The following is a 21,714-nucleotide window of genomic DNA, read 5'->3' as shown; positions in this document are numbered from 1 at the left end:
GTGAGGCTGAATTTTAATTTTTCACTCTGTGGGTTGGTTGGGAGAGGGGGAGATGAGGTTATCCTGTGGATTTTTCCTTTCCCCCTTTTCAAGTTTCTCTGTGGACAATTGACCACTCTTAGTCTCATCCAATAGAGTTCTCCAGGGATTTCCAGAAACCCCCTTGTATCCTATAAATAGTCACATAAGAATTCATTAATTCATCCCATTTTTTCATCAAATAAACATTTGGAGAGTGCTTTACTATAAAAATGGCATGGATTGAGTTCAAAATAGAGATGTTCCCTTCAGATCTCAGTTGTCTTGATACATGTTAGCTCTTAGTCTGGGCTGCTTTGATATTCCTACATGGTCGTTCTTTCTATTTCTAAATCTCTTTCTTTGAGACATCCACCTTGTTTGTGATTTTCCTCTCACTTCTTATTGGGAATGATCGGAAATTGTAGTTAGCTGTCATAATATGAGAAGGAAGAAGCATCTTTGGAGGAGTTGAAATGGTCATGATCTGTTGAGCATTGTGCCAACCTTGTTAGGGATTCCCAAGAATTCTCACTATTGCCAATCAGATTCTCAAACCCTCCTATAAAAAAAAAAAACAGAAGATGAGGTGAGTACGGGATACATGGAAGTGAATTTGGGATAGAGTTGCTTAGTCTCTTTGGTCAGAAGGAATGCTACTGGGTCAGTTAATAATTCAATGTTAAAACACTGATGGTTGAGTGACTGCCTTAAGAGGACAAGTTAGATTAGGCTCACCTCGGTTAAATTCTTGGTAAATGTGCTTTCATCATCTTGAAAGTTTTGACTGTAAAAATAAGGCCTGGTTTGTGGGAAAATGGAATTAGAATTGAACTGGAAGCTAAGTTAAGAGGGACTTGATGGCCATTTTTAGACTGTAGAAAATTTTAGAAAAGTGAGGAATGTTGAATTAAGAATGCCATGTACTCATCTTTTTGTTCTTATTGTATCTAGAAGTTCCTATATATTGGATGTCCCATATTTAGAAACATGCACCATTTCTTTTGAGATTTCATTTTTCGAGTCAAGTTGTTTTACTGAAACAGGTCTTAAAGCTAAACTTTCCCCTTTCTCTTTTCACTTATATCTCTGAGCCTTTGATCTCTGATTTGCTCTCATTCTGTACACCTTCTATGATGACATTAACCCTTTGAGGTTAGAGATGGGTTATCTTAAGCCCAACCCTGATAGAGGGTGGTGACTAAATGTGAATGATTCTGCCTGTGGTGTAGGTTCATGTTAGAAGAAACAAATTCAATAATTCTCCTGTGTTGACATGTGCTCTTTTAATAGTCATTGATCTTGAAGAATTGTTATTATAACTTTCAATTTGTCTTTTCCTAGTGTGTGTTTAAGTATGTTATATTTTCTAACTTCAAACATTTTAGGTAACTCTTAAATTCCAATGGATTCTAAAATATTTTAATTTCAGTTGCTTAATTATGTCAACATAGATTTTTATTGACTCTTGAAATGAACAAACTATGACTGTTGCCATCATTATTATTGTTTCAACAGTTCTGCAAAGACATTTTGAAGGAATGAATGGAAGTTACTTTATGCTGAGAACTGGAAGCTAGGGGTAGTTCTTCAAAGAAATTAAAGAAAGCCATCTAGGTTGTAATGAGGATATCCTTTGTTTTGTGAATTTAGGAGGGGGTGGGCTTCAGTTGGACCAAAAGGAATTTTAATTACTAGAAACTGGAAATAAGGTGAAGAAATAGATTTCTTATATATCTGTGTGTACTTATCACTCTACTAATCTCTATTTGATGTCCTCTCCCCCAGCCCCCCAAAAGGGGTAAAGATCTCATCTTCTAGGAACTTATAATTTGATTATGGATTTAATATGTATTCATTCAAACATTTTCTAAGCACCATATGTAAAATTTCTGTACCAGGTGCTGGAAGAGATATCATATTTAGAGAAGACTCAATTCCACGCCTATTCAGAGCTTACAGTCTAATTTTTAAAAGTTCTAATTCATAATATTGCCTAGGTATATTGGAGAATTACCAGTTTTCTATATTTTTGGAGAAGGAAAGAAGGAAAAGTTAGAAGTTGTGGGGCAGGAGAGAGATCAGAGAAGTCTTTGTGGAGTCTTGTGTTGATCGAGTTGGGTGGACAGAAAATATGGAGCCAGATGAGGAAAGCCATAGAAGTGGAAGTGTCCATCTGAGAAATGAACTGAGGAGAGAATGATGGCCAAGTGACATATTACCACCTTTTACTTGGTCAGATGCCATTCTGACTAGTAGCAGAGGATTAGAGTAGATAACCAAGTCTCATCTCACACTTCTAATATGGTATGATTAATGGATCTTGCTGAAACTGGAGAGTGAGATTAGGAAGGCAATAATATCAAAGGAGACTGTTTTCATGGCCTATAATGACAACAGATAATCTTTTAATCTAACATACAAATCTCTCTTTCTCCATTTTGTTTCCAAAAAGAACAGACCTCACTGTAGGAATGTTATTACTATCCAGTTGAGGCAAGAACAAGTTCTCAAGTCTCAGCACAGACTGGTCTTAGTGACTGAGCATCAGTCTTCCTTGCTCTTCTTCAAATAACTTGGGAGTTATTTTATCTAGGTGGGATAGTATGACTATGCCATTTCAAATGGCAGCCCGAGGTGGGTGTGGGAATAAAAAGTGGCCTTTATTGAGCATCAATTATATGGAATGTCAAGAAAACAAATCTCTTGTTCAATGTGAGGGTTTACAGTTTAATTCAAACCTATCTCAGCAATACATATATGTATGTACATACATATATGTATAATAATTATAATTTCCTACTTTGCTTTTCTTAGCCTATAGTAGCTCTATATCTAGAAGTCTTCAGATAATACAGGTTATTGGATTTTTTTTAGAAAAAAAACTTTTTTTTATTTTTTGCAAAATTTACCCCAGTGCTTAAATATTATTTTATTAACTATTCTTTTGAAATAACATTACCAGGGTGTCTAGGTGGCACAGTGGATAGAGCACTAGCCCTGGAGTCAAATCCGGCCTCAGACATTTAATAATCACCTAGCTGTATGGCTTTGGGCAAGCCACTTAACCCTTGCAAAATCCTAAAAAAAAAAAAAAAAATAGATTACCTTAAATGTTGTTAAACAAAGAAATTCATTCCCTTCCAGGGTGGTTGTGCCATATCCTTTTCTGAAAATGGTTAAAAATGGAATTATTAGTCCCATAGAGGCAGCAAAGTATAGATGAAGTTTTGTCTAAAGGGAAAAATTGGACTTGACACATACAGTTTTTCCAACTTTAAACTCAAGGCCATTTGTCTTTTTGAAGTAATGGTGTGAAGGCAATGCATATTAAAGCAATGTTTCAGAATCTTTGGGAGCTCCTTGAGGGCAGGAACTGTTTTTTGCCTTCTTTTCCTCCCAGTTTTTAGCACAATGCCTAGTACAAGTATGTGCTTAATAAGTGTTTTTTTTCTTTGATTGATTGATTGATAGGTATGACTCCTAGATTGCTAGTCTTGACTCAAATTGCCTTGGGATAGGGATCCATTTTCTTTTATATAAATTGTGATGTATGCTGGTCTTTGTTATTGGGGAATGTAATATAAATTTGTTATGATAAAATAAGATTTCTGTTTGGTGACATTGGATGCCCACTACTTTGCCTGTTTCAGACCCTCAAATTTGTTCCTTGAGATTTAGAATATGAAGTCCATTTAGACTAAGAATGTTTTCTGAACTCATGGTTTCAAATTCATTTCTCTCTTTGGCATTTTTTTTTGTTGACTTTCATTTTAGGTCAAGAACTCGGGGAGTGGGGAAGAGATTTATAGCTTCTTAGTTGACAACTGGACGTAGCTTTTTAATTAAACATCTGGCATCTGAGGGTTTGAATCCCTTTTAGAGTAATACTGAGGTTGTTTGTTTTTTTTTAATGAGATTGGATGTTGTTGGCCATGGATGGGGAAGAAAAAAATATTTGTTGTTTTATGCTCTCCACAAGCAGATTTAAAAAAAAATTTGGTGGGGGGTAGCTGGATATTATATGCATTTTAATGGATGGTAATTTCTGTTCAGGTAATCTAACTATTATACGTTGAAGGGTGAGGGAGAAGAGGTTTGTTTTTTTCATTCTATGCTCTGTCATCCTTTTCCCTGATGAGAGCAACAGACCAGCCAAAAGTAAGCTTCCAAAGTATTCTGAAATGTGTGTTGATAAAAGATATGAGTAGGTTTTATATTCTCCCTAGCCTTTAAAAACACAACCATGATGTTGAAAAGAGTAAAAATGCATTCTCAATTCTGATGCTTCCTAGTGGAACATTCATTGGTCAAATATTAAAAACATTAAATGATAAAATCTCTTTCGGATTGGTTATCAACTAGGAGACTGACCAGACAAACAATCACAAAATTCAGACCAACGGAAGAGAAGATTTTAGTTTTAAATAGAGGGAGAAAAGCATAAAACTAGCTAAAGTGTGTGTGTGTTTCTCTTAGGAAGGGGGGAAGGGGGGAACCAGAAACTAAATTCTGTGGACAGCTGTACAATTCCAGGTAATGGAGGGAAACTGACACTTCCCAAGCATTTAGGGTAACATAAATGAGAAACTGCTATTTTAATTCACTGTAAATGAGTGGAGGTCCACTTTTTGTTTAGCCAGGTCAGAGGTGCACTGGAGATTAATGAGGCTATATGTGAGGAAGGAGACTTTTTTCCTCTGGCCCCTTTCTTTAAAATGAATAATGCTACTTTTCTTGTACTTAGCTGCCCGTCATTCCCCAAGCACAGTACCCAAGTCTGTTTTCAGATGTGTCTGCCATCCTGGAATCTTTGGTTTAAATAAATCCCAGGACTTAACCCTGACAAATGTTTGAAGTTTGACAAAGGAGAAGGTTGCTGTTTTCCAGCTTGCTGCCCCATGTTTTTTCCTTGCCTTTCAGACTTTGCTGAGGTTCTCATGTCAGCTTGTACTCCCAAATTCAGCAAGCGCATCTAGATGGTCATCTGACTGTCCCTCACCTCAATTCCTAGAAAGTCTTTATGCATCAGTGTGGAGCTTTCAAACCTTAAAAACCACATTAATACTTTTGGGACACCCTATATTATCTTAAAACACAATAATTGTGTGACTCTTAAGTCTCTTTAATTCTTAGGGTCTCATCATTTCAGTGGTGGTGAGGGGGGTCGAAGGGTGAGACTCAATGACCTTTAAGGGCCTGTCTAGTTACAAATGTTTGTTCCTAGAGAATCCCTTCTCTCTGGGAGTTCACAATCTGGAGAGGTTTTCCCTTTGGAAAGAAATTTTCTGGAACATCAGGGCTGAGCCAGCTGCATCGAGGTTTTGAAACATTTCTGTATTGTGGATCACACCTTGTAAAGTTTGATTTCCTTTCAGTATCTGAAACAGAACCCAGTCTGACTCATATCTTCCTTTCCTGACTTGAATTAAAGAGAGAATGTTTTGCCCAGTCTGAAGGCCCTTCCACCTTCAGGTGGCCTTTCCACCTGAGACAACTGGCAGTTGCAAACAAGAGTTCTCTTTCTGACTCGGTTTCTTTCTCTCTCTCCTTTATGCAGTGGGCGGTGAAATACCCCTAGACATGCGGCTGGGGGGCGGGCAGCTGGTGTCTGAGGAGCTGATGAACCTGGGCGAGAGCTTCACGCAGACCAATGACCCGTCCCTGAAGCTTTTCCAGTGTGCGGTGTGTAACAAATTTACCACAGACAGCCTGGACCTTCTGGGACTGCACATGAACATGGAACGCGGCCTCCCTGAGGAGGAGTGGAAGGCAGTGATGGGGGATTCCTATCAATGTAAGCTGTGCCGGTACAATACCCAACTCAAGGCCAATTTTCAACTCCACTGCAAGACAGACAAGCACGTTCAGAAGTACCAGCTGGTGGCTCACATCAAGGAAGGTGGGAAGGCCAATGAGTGGAGACTGAAGTGCGTGGCCATTGGAAACCCTGTACATTTGAAGTGCAATGCCTGTGACTACTATACCAATAGCCTAGAGAAACTACGACTCCACACGGTCAACTCGAGACATGAAGCAAGCCTGAAGCTGTACAAGGTAAGACACGCTTGTTTGTTCTTCCAGAAGAGTGAGGGGTCATCTTGCCCAATGGAAGATGGTGGAGTAGTAGGGGAAGAACTTAATTGTTCTTTCCAGCTCCCACAGCTCTCTGGGTCATGGAAGCAAGACCCTCCAAGGGAAAGTTGATCTTTTTTTCCTTTAGTGTGTTTGATTATGAAAAAAGCATTTAACTGACATTTGGAGTTTGAGAGGTTACCAAATAGCCTTTTCATTTACAACCTAAGGTGTGTTCATTATATTGCCCAGTTCCTGAGTTTTAGTTCTCACTCTTCAAGTTACTTTCTTGTAGTTTCTAGCTCTTGCTCTCACCATCCACTGTCTTGTTCTCCCTCTCTCTCCTTTGCCTTCCTTCTCTTTGCTTTCTTCTTTTGATCCCCCTTTGATTTTTTTCCTCACTTCTCTCTTTCAGTCTCACCTTTCCCCTTTTTTACTCTTCTGTCCTTTTCTCTCCCTTCTTCCCACTCTACTGGCTCCTTCCATTTCTTTTTGTCTTTTCTATGATTATTTCCTTTACTTTTCTCCAGCCTCTTTTCATTTCTTTGCCCTTCCTCCATCTTCTTTCCTCTTCTCCCTTTTCCTTCTCTCAACACTGTAGACTGTAACCCAAGAGGAGCTCCGGATACTGTAAATAGTCCTTTCACTCGAGTGGCAGAATTGCTCCAGACATTTCTATTGATTTTCACTGGACTTAAAGCTTCACCTTTTTCTCTAATCATTCCATAATGGCTTTAGTATGAACAATCAGGTACAAATCGCCATAAATCTAACTAGCCTCATTTCACATATCTTCTCCACACACATGTGCATGTACACACACACACACACACATACACAGCCTGTCTTTCTGTCTTCCCATTTTCCTCCATTTTATTTTCATTTCTTCTCTTTCATACCGCACTCCTTCCTTTGTCTTGTATCATTGTGACAGTGAGTATTCTGAATGAAGATTTTAATTATGCTAAGATTAGCTCTTTAGCCAATTTCACTTTTACATCCTTGTTTATTCTTCCTGTTTAAAATTGAGAGTTCAAATAGTTAAAACCTCTTAATCAGTAGGTTGGTTGCTCCAAGGTTTCAGTAACCCTGGAATTGAAATTTGGCTAATCCAAATCAATTTTGTGATTTTGGGAAATCCTCACTATAGGATATAACATTGAGCTTTTTTTTTTTTTTTTTGCGTGATAGGGTAGAGGGGGAGAGAAAAAATAAATACAAGGTTGAAAACTTTCTTTGGGTGTTGCCAGTATGGTTAAAAGTAAGGTATAACTATAAGGAGTCTCAGTTTTAATGGGGTTCATTTGAACCCTACCATATATATTGGTAAAAATTGTCAAGTGATTTATGCTTCATTTTCCTTGGTCCTAAAATGAGGCTCTTGGTACAGTACTGTTAAATGGAGAAACTGAAAGGAATATATCTTAATTGTATTTAAGTGGTGATAAGATTTCTAATTGTTCTCACCAAATGAAGATAATTCAAAAGATATTCAGGAGAGGCATCTCAAATTTATTCTGTTGCTTTCAAGTCACAGTTAGGAGGAAGTCCAAAAGACTTAGAGCAGAGGGAGAAGATTTGAGAGAAATTTTACTTAGCCTCTGACTCTGTGAGATTCCATCTCAATCCCTCTTTAGATGTTTCATGTCATCAGCATAATAATCATACAGCAAACAACATTTTTAGTTAATCTGTCATCAAGTTCTGTGGCACACTTTTGGGGATACAAAGAATAAAATAATCCCTACTCTCAAGAAACTTTTAGTCTAATGCAGATATCAACAATGCATATATTAAGTATACACAAAACAAATATGGAAATTAGTTAAATACAGAGTAGTTGGGGGGAATAGGAAATGCTTCATGTAGAAGATGGGCTTGGGTTGTATACGAAAGGAAGAAATGGACTCTGTGAGACAGAGATGAGAAGAGATTGAATTCTCATGGAGGAAGGGAAGGGGATGGAAAAGGGGAGATGGGGGTTAAACAGTGCAAAGGCCCAGAAATGTAAAATAAAGCATCATTTGAAGAACAGAGAATGAACTGATATGGCTGACTCACAGAATGTAAAAGGAGGGGAGTGGTGTCCATTAAAGATGGAAGGACAGATTGGGGTCAGGTTGTAGAAAAGTTTACAAAATCAGAGGCATTTATATTTTATCTTGGTGTCAATAGAAGCCACTTCAGTTGATTGAGTAGGGAATGACATGGTCATATATGTCCTTGAAGAAAATAGCTTTGGTAAAAGTTCTTTAGCAAGATGGACAGTAGTGAGGAAAGGATCATGGCAGGGAAGACCAAGTTGGAAGCTGTTGTCATCAACTCAGCAAAAGGAGTCAGGGGGTCCAAATTTAAGGTAGCAGCACTATGAGTGAAGAGAAAGAGGGCAGATGCAAGAGATGTTGTAGGTTTCTACAAGAATTAGTGACTGATCAACCATGTGGGCTGAGAGGGAGAAAGTAGACAAGGATAACTTCAGGGAGGGGGTTTATGACCAGGGAAGCTGGAAGGGACAGGTAGCGTTTGGATGTCTCAGGGATAGTCAGTTGAATATGAGACTGAATATATAGATTTGTAAATAATTTAGAATGATGGTAGTCCATCTCTTTACAGAGTGTGAACCTAAAGAACAGATGGGAGAATGGCATGGTTGGGGTTTGAGGGGGTAAAGGCACAGAGTTGGTAGAGACATCATTTGTGAGAAAGAGACAAGGTCAAATAGCTTCACTGTAGGATGTGTGAAGGAAGTAATGGAGGTTGGTAAGATAGGGCTAGAACCAGGTCATGAATCACTTTAAAAATCAAAAAGAAGACTTTTATTTTTCAAAATATGTAACAGACAGCTTTCCCCATGGTAATCTTGGAGGATGTGGGTATGGATATGTGTGAAGGTAGACATGAGGAGCTGGGACTGGTATTATCTCCATTTTACAGAGAAGAAAACAAATCCTTGAAGTTACTAAGTGGTTTGCCTATAGTTCATGGCTTGTGTCAGATTTGGAATTTGAGCCCACATTCCCATAATTTCAATTCCATTCTTCTCTCCACTGGATCAGAGTGCCTTCTCAAGGGCTGTCCCTTTGAAAATTAGTGGACTCAATAAGTCTCTACTTTGAAAAGATCTGAAAAGATCATACAGGAAGGGAGCTGGAATATTGTTCAGGATCTGGGAAGAATTTTTTAAAAGCCTGTTTAGAAAAGGTAGGTTAAAGAATTTCCACAGTAGATAGTCAGAGCCTCAAAACATGGGCCAAAGTGGGACTGGAGGATCCCAACTATAGGAAACATGGTCAAGTTATGAGCACTGAGTTCTATAGGCCAAAGTGTACCTGACTGTTAGGGAGGTGGATGAAGACCTTTATAGGACAATGCATCTGGACCACTGTCATTGGTACCAGCTTCTTCATCCCTTAGAGTAGGCCATGGATGGAAAGAGTCTTGGGTATGGATTTGGATAGACTTGGGTTCAAATCCTGTTTTGGATGCTTATCAGGTGTGACCTAGGCTGGTCTCAGTTGTCTCAGCTGTAAAATGGGTGTGATAATATTCAGACAACCCAACCTAGATAATTTTTGAGTGAAGTTATTTTGTAATCCTGGGAATACCACCTGAAGGTAAATCATTGTTCAGATTCCTTGTTGGCTTGCCAGATCCCCGACTCTGGCAGAGAGAACTCAGCAGGAAGAATTTGTACCTAGCAGGAGTATTCCAACATCAGCTTAATTTTAGTCCCTTGATCCTTTGCTGTGATTAAAATGCACATCTCTCACCAGAGAGCACTCCCTGTCACAGGGCTTTGTAAGCTCCAGTATTTTGGGTCAGGGTGGAGGGAGTTCACGAACCACTTTTTCTCTTAGGCCCTGGTGTGGTCTGTAGCAAATTGAGATTGATTGGATGTTATTTTTCCTCTTGCTAATGTAATCCATTAGCCTGGCACATGCATAATCAGTTTAGAGCACAGTTAACTGGATGTAATCGAGTTCTTTACTGTCTGCTGGAGAAAATCCTCTCCAGATGCTGCTGACCGGGTGAGAGAAAGCACTGGGCTTATCACGGGGACACACACACACACACACACACACACACACACACACACCCCTTTGCTCTGCCTTAAAAAAAAATAGTGCTTCTTCCCTTGATTGGCCAGTTAGCTACATTAAAATTGTCCAGTCCTGCTAATGGCTACTAAATAAGGATCCTTAGTTGTCAATAATCTGTGGTCTTCACAGCACAGAATTCTCTTTTGCTTGTTGGGAATTGGGGACTATGGAACTGGAAGATCCAAGGGAAGGAGAATTCGTCCCTTATGAAAATCTCAGTTACGAATTAACTCATCATGGTGTCATATGTTTAAGAGTGGTTTGAATGGGGATGGAGATGATTGTATTGGTACCAAAAATTCCAAAAGTCTCATAGGTTTGAATCCAAAAATGGGAAACTTTAAAGCTTCATTATCTTTTCCCCTTCCACCCAGACTTTTCAGTTTGGTTTTTATTGTTTTGGGTGGAGAGCTTACAATAAAATCATATCATGAAAGAATGATTTTTTTTTTGAATTGCTACTTCCCTGAGTTCCACCCCAACCTGCTCAGTTTGCTGTAAGTTGATAGAGGGGAGTCATTGGAGCATATAGGAGATCTTAAGAAATTGGTAATAGTATTGATTATCTTCTTCCCTTATTGCCATCAGGCCAATTGGAGTTGAAAGAAAAACCTTAAGGGGCACTTGTCCTTTAGATTCTGTTATTGGGGTGATTATCTCTTTCCTTTGCAGATAACTCAGGCCATTGATATCCACAGCCGATGGGATGAATTTTAGAAAATGTCTGAAAATTAGAGGTTATAATTGGTAGTAATGATAACATATTTATTTGTCTAGAATTTTACCCTTTTATTTGTCTTGATCTTTCAACTACCAGGTGAGGTTTAGTGATTTGAATATTATTAAATCCATATTTTGTATATAGGAAAACCAAAATTGAAAGCCTTCTCATAAAGTCATGAAATCATGGCAGCTCAAAAGTTGGAAGGGACTTGAGAAGAAATCCAGTTCCTCCCATCTTTGTACAGGAATCCTTTCTGTAATGTCTCTTGACAAGTAGTTCCTCAGACTCTTCTTCAAAACTCCTAGTAATGGAGGCTCTCTCCCCATACACCAAAGTGGTTCATTCTATTTTTAGACAGCTAAGAAAGTTCTTTACCATATTGACCTCTTCATTGTACATTTTGTCCTCATTTCACTATGTTGTTTAGTAATTTGTTAGATTCAGAAAAATTATCTTAAAAGAATTATAAATTTGATTTAGGCTGTATAGCAAATTTAAAATAGGCATTTTATTTTTATATCACTTTTAGTTAACAATAAATACTTCCCCTCTCCACTACTCAGAAAGGCATCCTTTTTAACACATGGAAAAAATAACCCAATGATAATATAAATGTAACACTTTGAAGTTTTCAGGGAATTTTACACATCTCATTTGATCCCAGTGGGTTAGATGTACTTGTCCTTATTTTACAGATTAGAAAATTGAGGCTGAAAATTTAATTGATTTGCCTCATGATCATGTTGTGTCTGAGGAAGGATTTGAATCTAGGATTTTCTAAGTCCTAAATCCTATCAACACATGTAAAAAAGAAAACTATATATTGTGTTTCATTCCCATAGCTCCCCACCTCTTCAAAGAAGGGAGGGGAGTACATTCAAGTTTTAGTATTTTCATTATCTAAGATTTGAATGAAATTTATTTTTATTATTTTCATTGACATTGCTGGAGACATTTGTTTGGGCAGTTAGGTGACTCAGTGGATAGAGAGCTGAGCCCAGAGTTGGGAAAATTCTCCAAATATGGTCTCAAGACACCCAGTAGCTGTATGACCCTGGACAAGTCACTTAACCCTGCCTGTCTCAGTTTTCTCATCTCTTAAAATGAACTGGAGAAGGAAATGGTAAACCACTCCAGTATCTTTTCCAAGAAAACCCCAAATGGGGTCATGGAGAATCAGACACAACTTAACAATAAAAGGAGTTTGTGGTCCTTGTTCTGCTAGCTTCACTTTGCATTGATTCAGTTTCCCTTCATTCATAGTCATAATTTCTTATGGCATGGTAATATTTCAAATTATATTTCACTTCATATTTTTTTTTTACAATTTTAATACTATATAAAATGCATCCCCCAACACACACATAACCTTTCTCTTTTTGACCTTTGGCAGAGATTGGGGTGGGGCAGTGTATGCCTAGCAGACGAATGACTGAATAAAGATCATGGATATTCTAGTTAAATGTCTTAGCATAAATCCAAATACCTTTCCAGAATCACTGGACCAGTTCACACCTGCACCCACTGTATATTATTGCATCCATATTTTCACAACTCCTCCAGCATTTTCTAAGCCCATCTTGGACCATTTGCATTATTGAAAACTCAGAATTATTTTGATTTGTATTTCATTTATTAGTATTTAGAGTGACTTTTTCCACATTATTATTAGATTAAAAGGATTTTTTTTATCATATCCTATTTATCCAATCAATAAACATTTGAAAAAAGAATCTTTCAAAGTTTTTTTTTTTAGTTCAAGGACTCAACTGTTGAAGATGAAGGATCATAACACCCCCCAAAATGTCAAGATTCATCACACTGACCCATTCCCATCTGTGTTTGCTCTAATCCAGAATTGAGACATATTTTAGAGAAAGCTTCCGTTGTTCCACTTGGGGCCACGGTCTTAGAGAATGTTCATCTTGAAGCTTTCAATGACATGACTTTCTCATAAAATGACTTGTCACTTTGCCTTCACTCTTCCCACTTCTGTTTTAGACGTCTATCTGCTTCATTCCTATACGCAGGATCAGTCACGGATAAACCTGTGATTCCTCTGTCTCTCTCATGACTTACTTAGATCCTCAAGCCTAATGGGTGATTTAGAGTTTGTACACCATTTACCCCATTCCCTTTTCATATGGTTGTGACAAGTGAACACTCCTAGGTGTGTGACAGCATCCACACATCCCCCTCCTCCCATTGGGAAAGAAACAGGAAGAACATTTGGAATCAGTGCCCACCTGCCAACCATTACAATCTGGTGTTCGCTTTGATGTTTTTTTCCCCTTCACCTGAGAGTCATTGGAATAGAAATCCATCAACTTTAACAGAGAGATTAAGACCCCTCCAGAACCCATTACTCAAACAGTTCCCAGCTGAGGATTCTTTGACTAGGCCAGGAACAAAGACCTCATATTAATCATAAATTATACTAGTATGAAAATTGTCAGTCCCAGTGTAAGATCTAGGTCACTTGTGAATTGACTTTTCTGGTCTCAATGCGTGGTTTTTGAAGCTAATTTTTAAAAAGCCAAACTAAGATGCCATTTAAATAGCCACAAATATCCTTATTCTTCAGAGGGAGCATTCTCATTCTTGTGGGTCATTTGGTGAAGGAGAATGAAACAATTTTGAGAAGAATACCCACAAAACTCATTTCTTGAACTTGGAATTCTTGTGAGCATTTCTCTGACCTGGTGGGCAACCCAACTCAGTTCTGCTCAGGGTCACACCAGTCCCTGGTGTGCAGGTCTGAAGTTGACTCCAGGGACTTCACACTTTGAGCTGGAGTTGGGAGCCAAGCAGTGGGAGAGTCTCAGAAACCAATTTCAAACATGGTGCCCATACCTGGTCACTGACAGCTCTTGTCTGGCTTACAAAGTCAAGGGCTGCAGATTCTTTTCTTGCCTTTTAATTTAGAAAAGATGAGGGCATTCACCTTCCCCAGTCATCAAGTTATTGGAGTGGGTGGTGGATGTAGCATCTGGTTTGCATTGTACTTTTTGGGGACAGTTTCCTTGGACCTTGTTTTCTCATTAAGCAGGTGTGTTTTTTAAAATTGTATTTCTGCTCCCCCTTCTTTGTCACCTTTGCCCCTTCAACCAAAATGAAAAAAGGCAAAGAGGGCAGATTATTTACTAGAATTAATTTAGAATGTACAAAAGGTTCAATTATTTGTCTTCAAAAATCTAGCCTCTGTACCAGACCTTTTCTTTCTTACAGAGCAGCCGGAACCCTTTTCTTCTTATTTCCTTTAGCTGCTATCCTTCTCTAATTCCCATGACAGAAAGAGACATATTTACCTGGCAAGTTACTGCTTCAAGTTCTTCTGGGTTCTCAATTTTCTTGCTCCACGATTGGGGATTAGTTTTGCTCCAGAATGTTCTCAGTCTCTCCAACCTAGAGCATAGTAGAGCAAGCAACTTCACAAGGGGAAGTTGAGAATGGGGATCTGGCCAGTTTGGAGTTAAAACATTGCTGCTCTTTATGATATGCTCTTTATTGCCAGTTGAAGTATGTTGAAATCTGAGGAGGTTTTATATACACCCCAGTTTTCCTTAAGTCTCACTCTATCCCTTTCCCCTGGATCCTCCCTTTTCTTCCTGCTTTATGAGCTGATTCAAATTCAGTATAGTCTGTCAGAGCTACAAGTAGCCTTTTAGTCAGGGATGTTCTCTGGTCTGTTGCCTTTATTTGGACATCCTTAAAGTACATCCACAGGTTTGTGACCTTCTGGGGATTCCTCCTCCTCCTCCACCATCAGTATAAACTATAATCCATTGAAGGCTTTTCAACCTTGGTGATTCTGGTTGCCTTGCCCTCCTCCAAGTCTTCCACACATCTACCCAATGTGTAAGAAGTTGTTGTCTCACGAGTGGTTTGTATTCATTGGGTATCGATCACGACAACATTTAAAACCTTTTAACTTCGATTCTTGCATTCTGACTAGCTTCCCATCCTTCCTGATTGATCATATAAGAATGATGTCCTTCTCCCCTATTTCTAACACACTGGAAAGGAAAGGAAGGAACAAGTTTTATTAGGACCTACTCTATACTATAGACTTTGGTGAACACTTTGCAAGTATTGTCTCATTTCTCTCAACAGGTGCTCTGATCCTCTTTTCATAGCTGAAGAAACTGAGGCTATCAGAGGTTAAATGACTTGCCCAAGTTCCAGAACTAGAAAGTGTCTGAATTTGAACTTGGGATCTTGAGGACTTTAGGATCAGCTCCATCCTCTATGTTATCCAGCTGCTTTTGAGTCCCAGAGGAAAATGGCAGACAGACAGGGGCTGAGAATTTATCTGTGAAGAGGAGCTCTTTGTGGATAACTCAATGCATATTGGAGGGGTCAGCTTCCCTTCTGCAACTTATAGTCTTTGAGTGTGGCCTGTCTATGTTTGGGGGCAGTGAGGGGAAGGCTATCCTGAACAGATAAGTGTTCAAGGTCACATAACCAGATGTGTCAGAGCTAGGACTTGAAAAAGTCTTCAGGACTCAGACCAATTTCTCTCTCTACTGGGCTACCTTTCTTTTTACTCTCATAAAGGAATTCAACTATTCTGTTCTATTCTTATAATATAGACATTACAGAAATCTCTCTGGCCTCTGTGTTTTCTAACCATTCAACATGAAAAAAGTCAGGCTATCTTTCCTTGTAGCTGACTTAAAATTTTCCTATATCAGATAGTTGTTCACAAAACAACCCTTTCATAATACATTTTAGAATTTTGACAGGAATTTAGGTTATGCTTTCACTGGCCTTTGATTTGTAAACTTCATCCTCTTATTTTTTGGGGCGGTTTTCAGTCAAAGCATTTATTCTTCAAACCTGTGATACTTCTCTTATTTTCCATAGTCTTTCTGGGTTCTCAGGTATCACATGTGTCATTTCTTCAAGTAGCCTAGAATGAAAAGTCAGCTGGGGATCCAAAAGGACCAGCATGACTTCATCAAGAACACACACGTCTAGTTTCCTTTTTTTACGGGATTAGTAAATCAGTAGATGGGGTATGGATGTGGGAGGCAGGAGATCATGGAAATATACAAAGTTCACTTAAATTTCAGAAAGGTCAGGGCGGCTAGGTGGCATAGTGGATAAAGCACCATTCTTGGAGTCAGGAGTACCTGGGTTCAAATCCAGTCTCAGACACTTAATAATTACCTAGTTGTGTGGCCTTGGGCAAGTCACTTAACCCCATTTGCCTTGCAAAAAAAACCTAAAAAAAAATTTCAGAAAGGTCCGGGACAAAATTTCTCATGATCCTCCTGTGGATGGGAGATGGAAAGACGAAGAATAGCCAATATGACAATTTTAGTGGTATAATGTCAACTTAGAAGGTATTTAGAATAGAATGCCCCACATATCTGTGCTTGACCCTTGGTTGTTTGATATTTTTATGCAGATTTGGAGAAAGGCACAGATGACATGTCAGGTAGCATGCATCTTTGAGAGATAGTTACATATTGAATGGCCAAGAGGAGTTACAATCCAAAAGGATCCTGAAAGACTAGAAGATTGGGTTGAATCTAATGATGTTGATATTTAATAGCCATGCACATAAAATCTTACACTGGAGTTTAAGAAATCAACTTCACAAATACAAATGGGGGGGAGGATGAATGGGGCAGTTTTCCTTTTTTTTTGAATCTGAGATTGTAATGGACTATACATTGACCATCAACATGAAGTGGCAACTAATGAAAGTAAGGCAATCTTAGGCTACATTAAGGAACCAGAAAGGTATTAATCCTAGTGTATTCTGCTCTGGTCAGACTCCATCTTATGTCTGAGCTCACATTGTAGGTGCCACATTTTAAGATACCTTGTTAGACTGGAGAAAAAAAACTACAAGATGACCCTCATTGCTGCATGACTTCCTTCCACTTCTGCTGGAATGATATCCAAAAAAAAAGAAAAGAAAAAGGGACAAAGGGCACAAAGATGCACAAAAGACTGTAGCTTTTTGAATTCCAAATGTATTATCTTTGTCCTGTGACCAAATGGATATTGCTACTGGGCAAAATGAATCACATTAATCTTGATGTTCTCATTAAAAATAAAATTAGAAGACAAAAGTTGTGGTTAGATGGAAGTATGGGGACATATCTTTCCTTAGAGAGTCAAAAAATTGGTGTTAGTTTTATCCATATGGGGACAATAAGAAATATTTTATTGGAAATTTAGTTATCTAAAATTAAAGTATACATGGCAGTATTTAAAGACCACCATGGAAAAACTAATTCTAACTCCTGTGCCAATATCTATTGCAGAGGATAGGGGAATGGAGAACTTTTATGAAGAACTCACTAAGATTCTCAAAATTAAACATGTATTTGATACTTAAGACTGAAATAGAAAGGTGAACAAAATATGTAGGAAAATGTGCTTCAGAAGCAAGGGAATACAAGAACTGATTGGTTACCAGAACTGTATATGAACCTAGTACTGACTTGTTTGAGCAAAGATCAGATTCATTAGAAAAACGAGAAAACTAACAGTGACAAGCTATGGCAAGCAGTGAATACAACTCTAACTTAATCTATTTAAATAAAGCTTGTTGGAGCTGGAAAAATGAATAAGAGAATAGACATTGACACAGACTAGTACCATTTCCTGAAAAATTTTTTTATATAAATTAGTTGCTACAACCAAAAGAATCTCGTAATCTATCTCATCTTGATCTTACTAAGCTAAAAGAGATGGCAGTCGTGGGTAACACCTGTTTTAAACACATTTGTGAACTCTTAAGACATAGGATGAAAGATTGAACTTTACTGTTTATACAGCAACATACAATGGTGGAAAAGAGGACTTTATAGAAAGTATGAGACCTTATTTCAGCAAGTCATCCTGAAAGATTTAAGAAACTGAAAAGAGGACAAAAGTGGAATAGATTTATAATTGTATGGCAATTTTTTCCCTTCATCATCAGACTGTAAAACTATTACATTTGGAACCAAGATTTATTAATGCCATTTTTGATGGTATCCATATTTCATGAAGAAGTAGAAATGATACTAAAGAGGATTATAAAGAAGATAAAGGAAAAGTACTTGTATTAAACCAAATACATATAGAAGTTCATGTTGAAGACAGAATTTTGAGGACTTGGAAGGATTGATTCTCAGTTGATCTCTAACAGTAACTGAAAGAAGTGATAACACCAAAATTTTTTTTTAAAATGAGACAATATCTATTGCTATGAAATCATATATTGACTTTCCTATTTTTACAACGTTATTATTTTAGTGTTTTTTTTTATTATGCAATCTACCTATGTTTTGAAGACATCCTTCAAGAAGGTATGGGAAAGATGTAGCCAGACTTTACAAATTATATCACACTTTCCAGTTACTCCTATGGTTTCAAGGTAATGTGAAGAAAACTCTGGGAAGGCTCCCAGCATGTTGCCTCTGCAGAAGTTTTGTTGAAGGACATGAGTAAGAATTGTAAAGGATGAGATGAAGTAGTTGAATTTTAGTCTTGACTATCATACTTACATCAGAGATCCTGCTAGATAATTGATAAAATGAAGAGCATCAAGACTTGGCTCACTGAGGTGATAAAAGACTTCACAGCCCTGCCATATTTAATCTAAGATGGGTTGAAGGAATTGGGTAAATTTTGCCTGTTTTAAATAAGAAGTCTTAGGGCATAATAATTATCTTCAAGTACTTTAAGGATTGTCATACGGAAGAGGTCTTGATTTGTTTTGTTTGCCTCTACTAGGCAGAGTTTGCAAAGACGGAAGGAAAAGGAGGGAAACGTTCTCAAAATTCCCCCTGAATTGAATAGTTTGCTTCGAGAATTAATGAAGATTAGAGCAAAGGCTGAATGACCAATTATTGGGTATACAATATATTAAAGCCTAGGTCTCATTAGATGTCCCCTGAGGTCCATTCTAACTCTGAGGTTCTGTGAACTGGTTTATGATCTGGTGATAAAAGTAACAGAAATGTGTTACAGTGCAGTAGTTTTTTCCCAGTTGTTTCCTAGGTAGTTCTTCCTTAAAATGTAGTTCTTCAATTGTGAATATTTAGTTTTTTATAAATCATCAAATATTTATTGGGTACCAATGGGAATTATTTTTTAATGACTCTTTTCTGGCTCTAAAGAAGTTTATAATCTGGTTGAGGATAATTTTTTTTCCAAAAAACTTGTAATTAACCATTCAGTTTTTATTAAATATTCCTCCAAATTTTGTCTGAATGCAAACGGGATGTGGAGGATATTAATAGCTGACTTTAAGCTCAGCAGTAGTTCTGGGGGGGTTGTTTCTTCAAAAACTGAAAACCTCAGCATTATTATAGCAGCTGTGTTATTTAGGTGGACACTTCTCAGTTTGGATTAAGGGAACTTCAACTGTATTGATATTTGTTATCTACAGAAAATAAATGTTTTAAAGTATTAAAACTTTTCACTTGTGGGAAAGTGCTTGTGTTGTAGTATTCAACATGACATGAGTATTTCTCTTATCCTTTTAAGTTACTCTTTGAAAAAAATCATTTGCTGTTGAAAAGTTCATTACATGGATGGTCTGTGCTTGAGGATAAATTTAAAACTATCTGTTCCTTCTTCAAAGGATCTAATAAGCATCACTTTGAAATGTGTTTATTGCCTGCCCAGAATCCTTCTTCTTAAAGTACCCCCACTTTAATTCAAGACGTGGAGGAAAAACACTGTAATTTTAGAGCCTTTTCCCCTCCTACTGGCATTTGCTGTTTTTGGTGCCTGCTTTGTCAATTTCTAGAAAATGTAGTTCTGAGGTTGCATCTGCATTCCAAACAGCCATAACAAAGTATGATGAAGTCCTAGGTAAATCCAGTCTAGCAGAAAACCGTTTGGAGCTAAATAATAGCAGAAAGAAGGGAACTCATTTCCCCTCTTTTCATTTTGATGATGAAGGCTTAACTTCAAAGGCCAAATTTGAATACATTAAATACCAACAGGTGTTCCTGGTTTTGTTTTTGAAAGGGAAATTTTAAATGAATAATTAAGCTTTGTTAAGATAACTACAAGTTTTAACACAATCCTGAAACAGTAAGGAGGTGAACTTCTTTATGGGAACATAAATGTATTCCTTTCACATACCAAATTTGGTATCCTAGTTTAAATATAGCTCGTAACTGAAAATACTTTTTAAGTGCTGGGTGGGAGAATCAATGTTGCTATGAACATCGTTTTGTTAGTGCTGACTGCATAAATTCATACTTTAATATCTGGTAAATTTAGATCTCTGGGCCTTTTCAAAAAAATGCATTCTGCATCTTGGTAGTAGTTTTTTTTTAAGTTACATTGCAGTAAGAATAGCTCATGGTGGGAATTTTAAAAACTATGGATTCTGGCAGTTAAGGCTTGATTAACAGTTCTTTAGTAACACCAGTGAAAATGTTTCATGAAAGACCTCTGGGTCATGGTTAGTAAAGAAATCCTCTTTTACTGACCTGCTAAAGCATTTTGAAACTAGGCCAGGAAATGTAAAGCAAGATAAATTGTTTCCCTGTTGGTTAATTCTCAATTTTTTCTCCCAAGTATTTCCCATCAAAAGTAGAAAAGTAAAAATGCTTCTAATGATGGTTTCCAATTTTTGTTATTTATAGAAAACTGTCATATCAAGTTTTCATATTTTCTACATTAAATAAAATGCTTTTCCTATAATGAAATCTGAAATTCTCTCCAGACCTATTTGTTAAAATTCAGTTTTCAATATTTTTTTCATTATTCTGGTTATTGAAATGCTTTTTGTTGCAGGCGGTAAGACAGTAGTCAGGATCAGCATCACAGCCTCTACTAGGTTTTCTGTAAGCTCAAATTTTCTTTGGCCACCTTTGGATTTGTTTGTACCTTATTCTGTAATAATTATTTAGATGAAGACAAAAATTCAGATCACTTTAAAGTTAATTATTACACATCATATTGCTGACTTAACAGGGCAAAAGATGATATAGACAAAACTAAAGAGAAGGAATGAAGGGATGTGGAAACTGGGGCCAACCATGAAGATGATTTAGGAAAATTCTCCTCTGAGTTCTAAAAATCTCATACCTCAGAAGTAATTTGGTTAGAGTTTACAAATGATCAGCTGTGGGAAGTGTTTATTTTGTGGGCTGTTATTTGAAAAACCAGATTCTCTAATTTATTGCCACATTTTGTTTTGTTTTTATCAGCATTTGTTTGGAGCATATATAAGTTGCATCCATTAAGAAGTCATTGGTTATTTTGAAAGAGCAATTTCAGGTTAATGATGAGGTCAGAAGTCAAGTTACAAAGAATTTTAGAAGATACTTAGAGAAGAGAGTAAACACACTGAATGGAGATTTTTTCTCAAGGAGTGTAGCACTGGAAAGGACAGAATGATAGCCATCTGGGTTAGTCAAACCTAATGAAAGTTTTTGCTGTTGTTGCTTAAGAATTGGGAAAACATGGCATATTTTTTGGCAGAAGGGAATAAGACATCTTCTTAGGATCATAGGCCCATGATGGAAATTGGTTAAACATCATTTGATTTGCTCCCACCTAGAGAACTAGATACAGGGACCTTTAGGAGCTAAGGAAGCAAACCATGGATGAACAGAACTGTTCCACCAGGGTGAGCCCTTGTGTTACTTCAATCCTTGCTTCTCTGGGGACAGGAAAGGGAATTAGAGTTTATTCTCTTGGCCAGTCAACAGTGTTTACTGATTCCTTGTTCTGAGTTAGTGCTGTACTATTAGAAAGGTGTATTTGAAGAAGGAACTGGATTAACTGCCCTTGCCTGTTCTATTTGTGACTTGGAACACTACTGAT

The 21,714-nt window shown here is 37.5% G+C and overlaps 1 protein-coding gene across 3 annotated transcripts in view; it reads left to right on the top strand.

The window, feature by feature from the left end:
* ZFHX3 (zinc finger homeobox 3) overlaps positions 1–21,714 on the top strand; it is a 304,460-nt gene that overhangs the window by 107,757 nt on the left and 174,989 nt on the right. For all 3 annotated transcript variants that reach the window (XM_074200227.1, XM_074200222.1, XM_074200233.1), the window contains one exon: positions 5,579–6,075. In XM_074200227.1, coding sequence (XP_074056328.1) covers positions 5,579–6,075 — 497 coding nt within the window. The remainder of the gene's footprint in view (positions 1–5,578; positions 6,076–21,714) is intronic.

This window comes from Macrotis lagotis, chromosome 1 (assembly GCF_037893015.1).
Source record: "Macrotis lagotis isolate mMagLag1 chromosome 1, bilby.v1.9.chrom.fasta, whole genome shotgun sequence".
Classification (NCBI taxonomy): Eukaryota; Metazoa; Chordata; class Mammalia; order Peramelemorphia; family Peramelidae; genus Macrotis; species Macrotis lagotis.
Note: the sequence above shows the minus strand (reverse complement) of the source record. Positions and strands in the feature narration are given on the sequence as shown.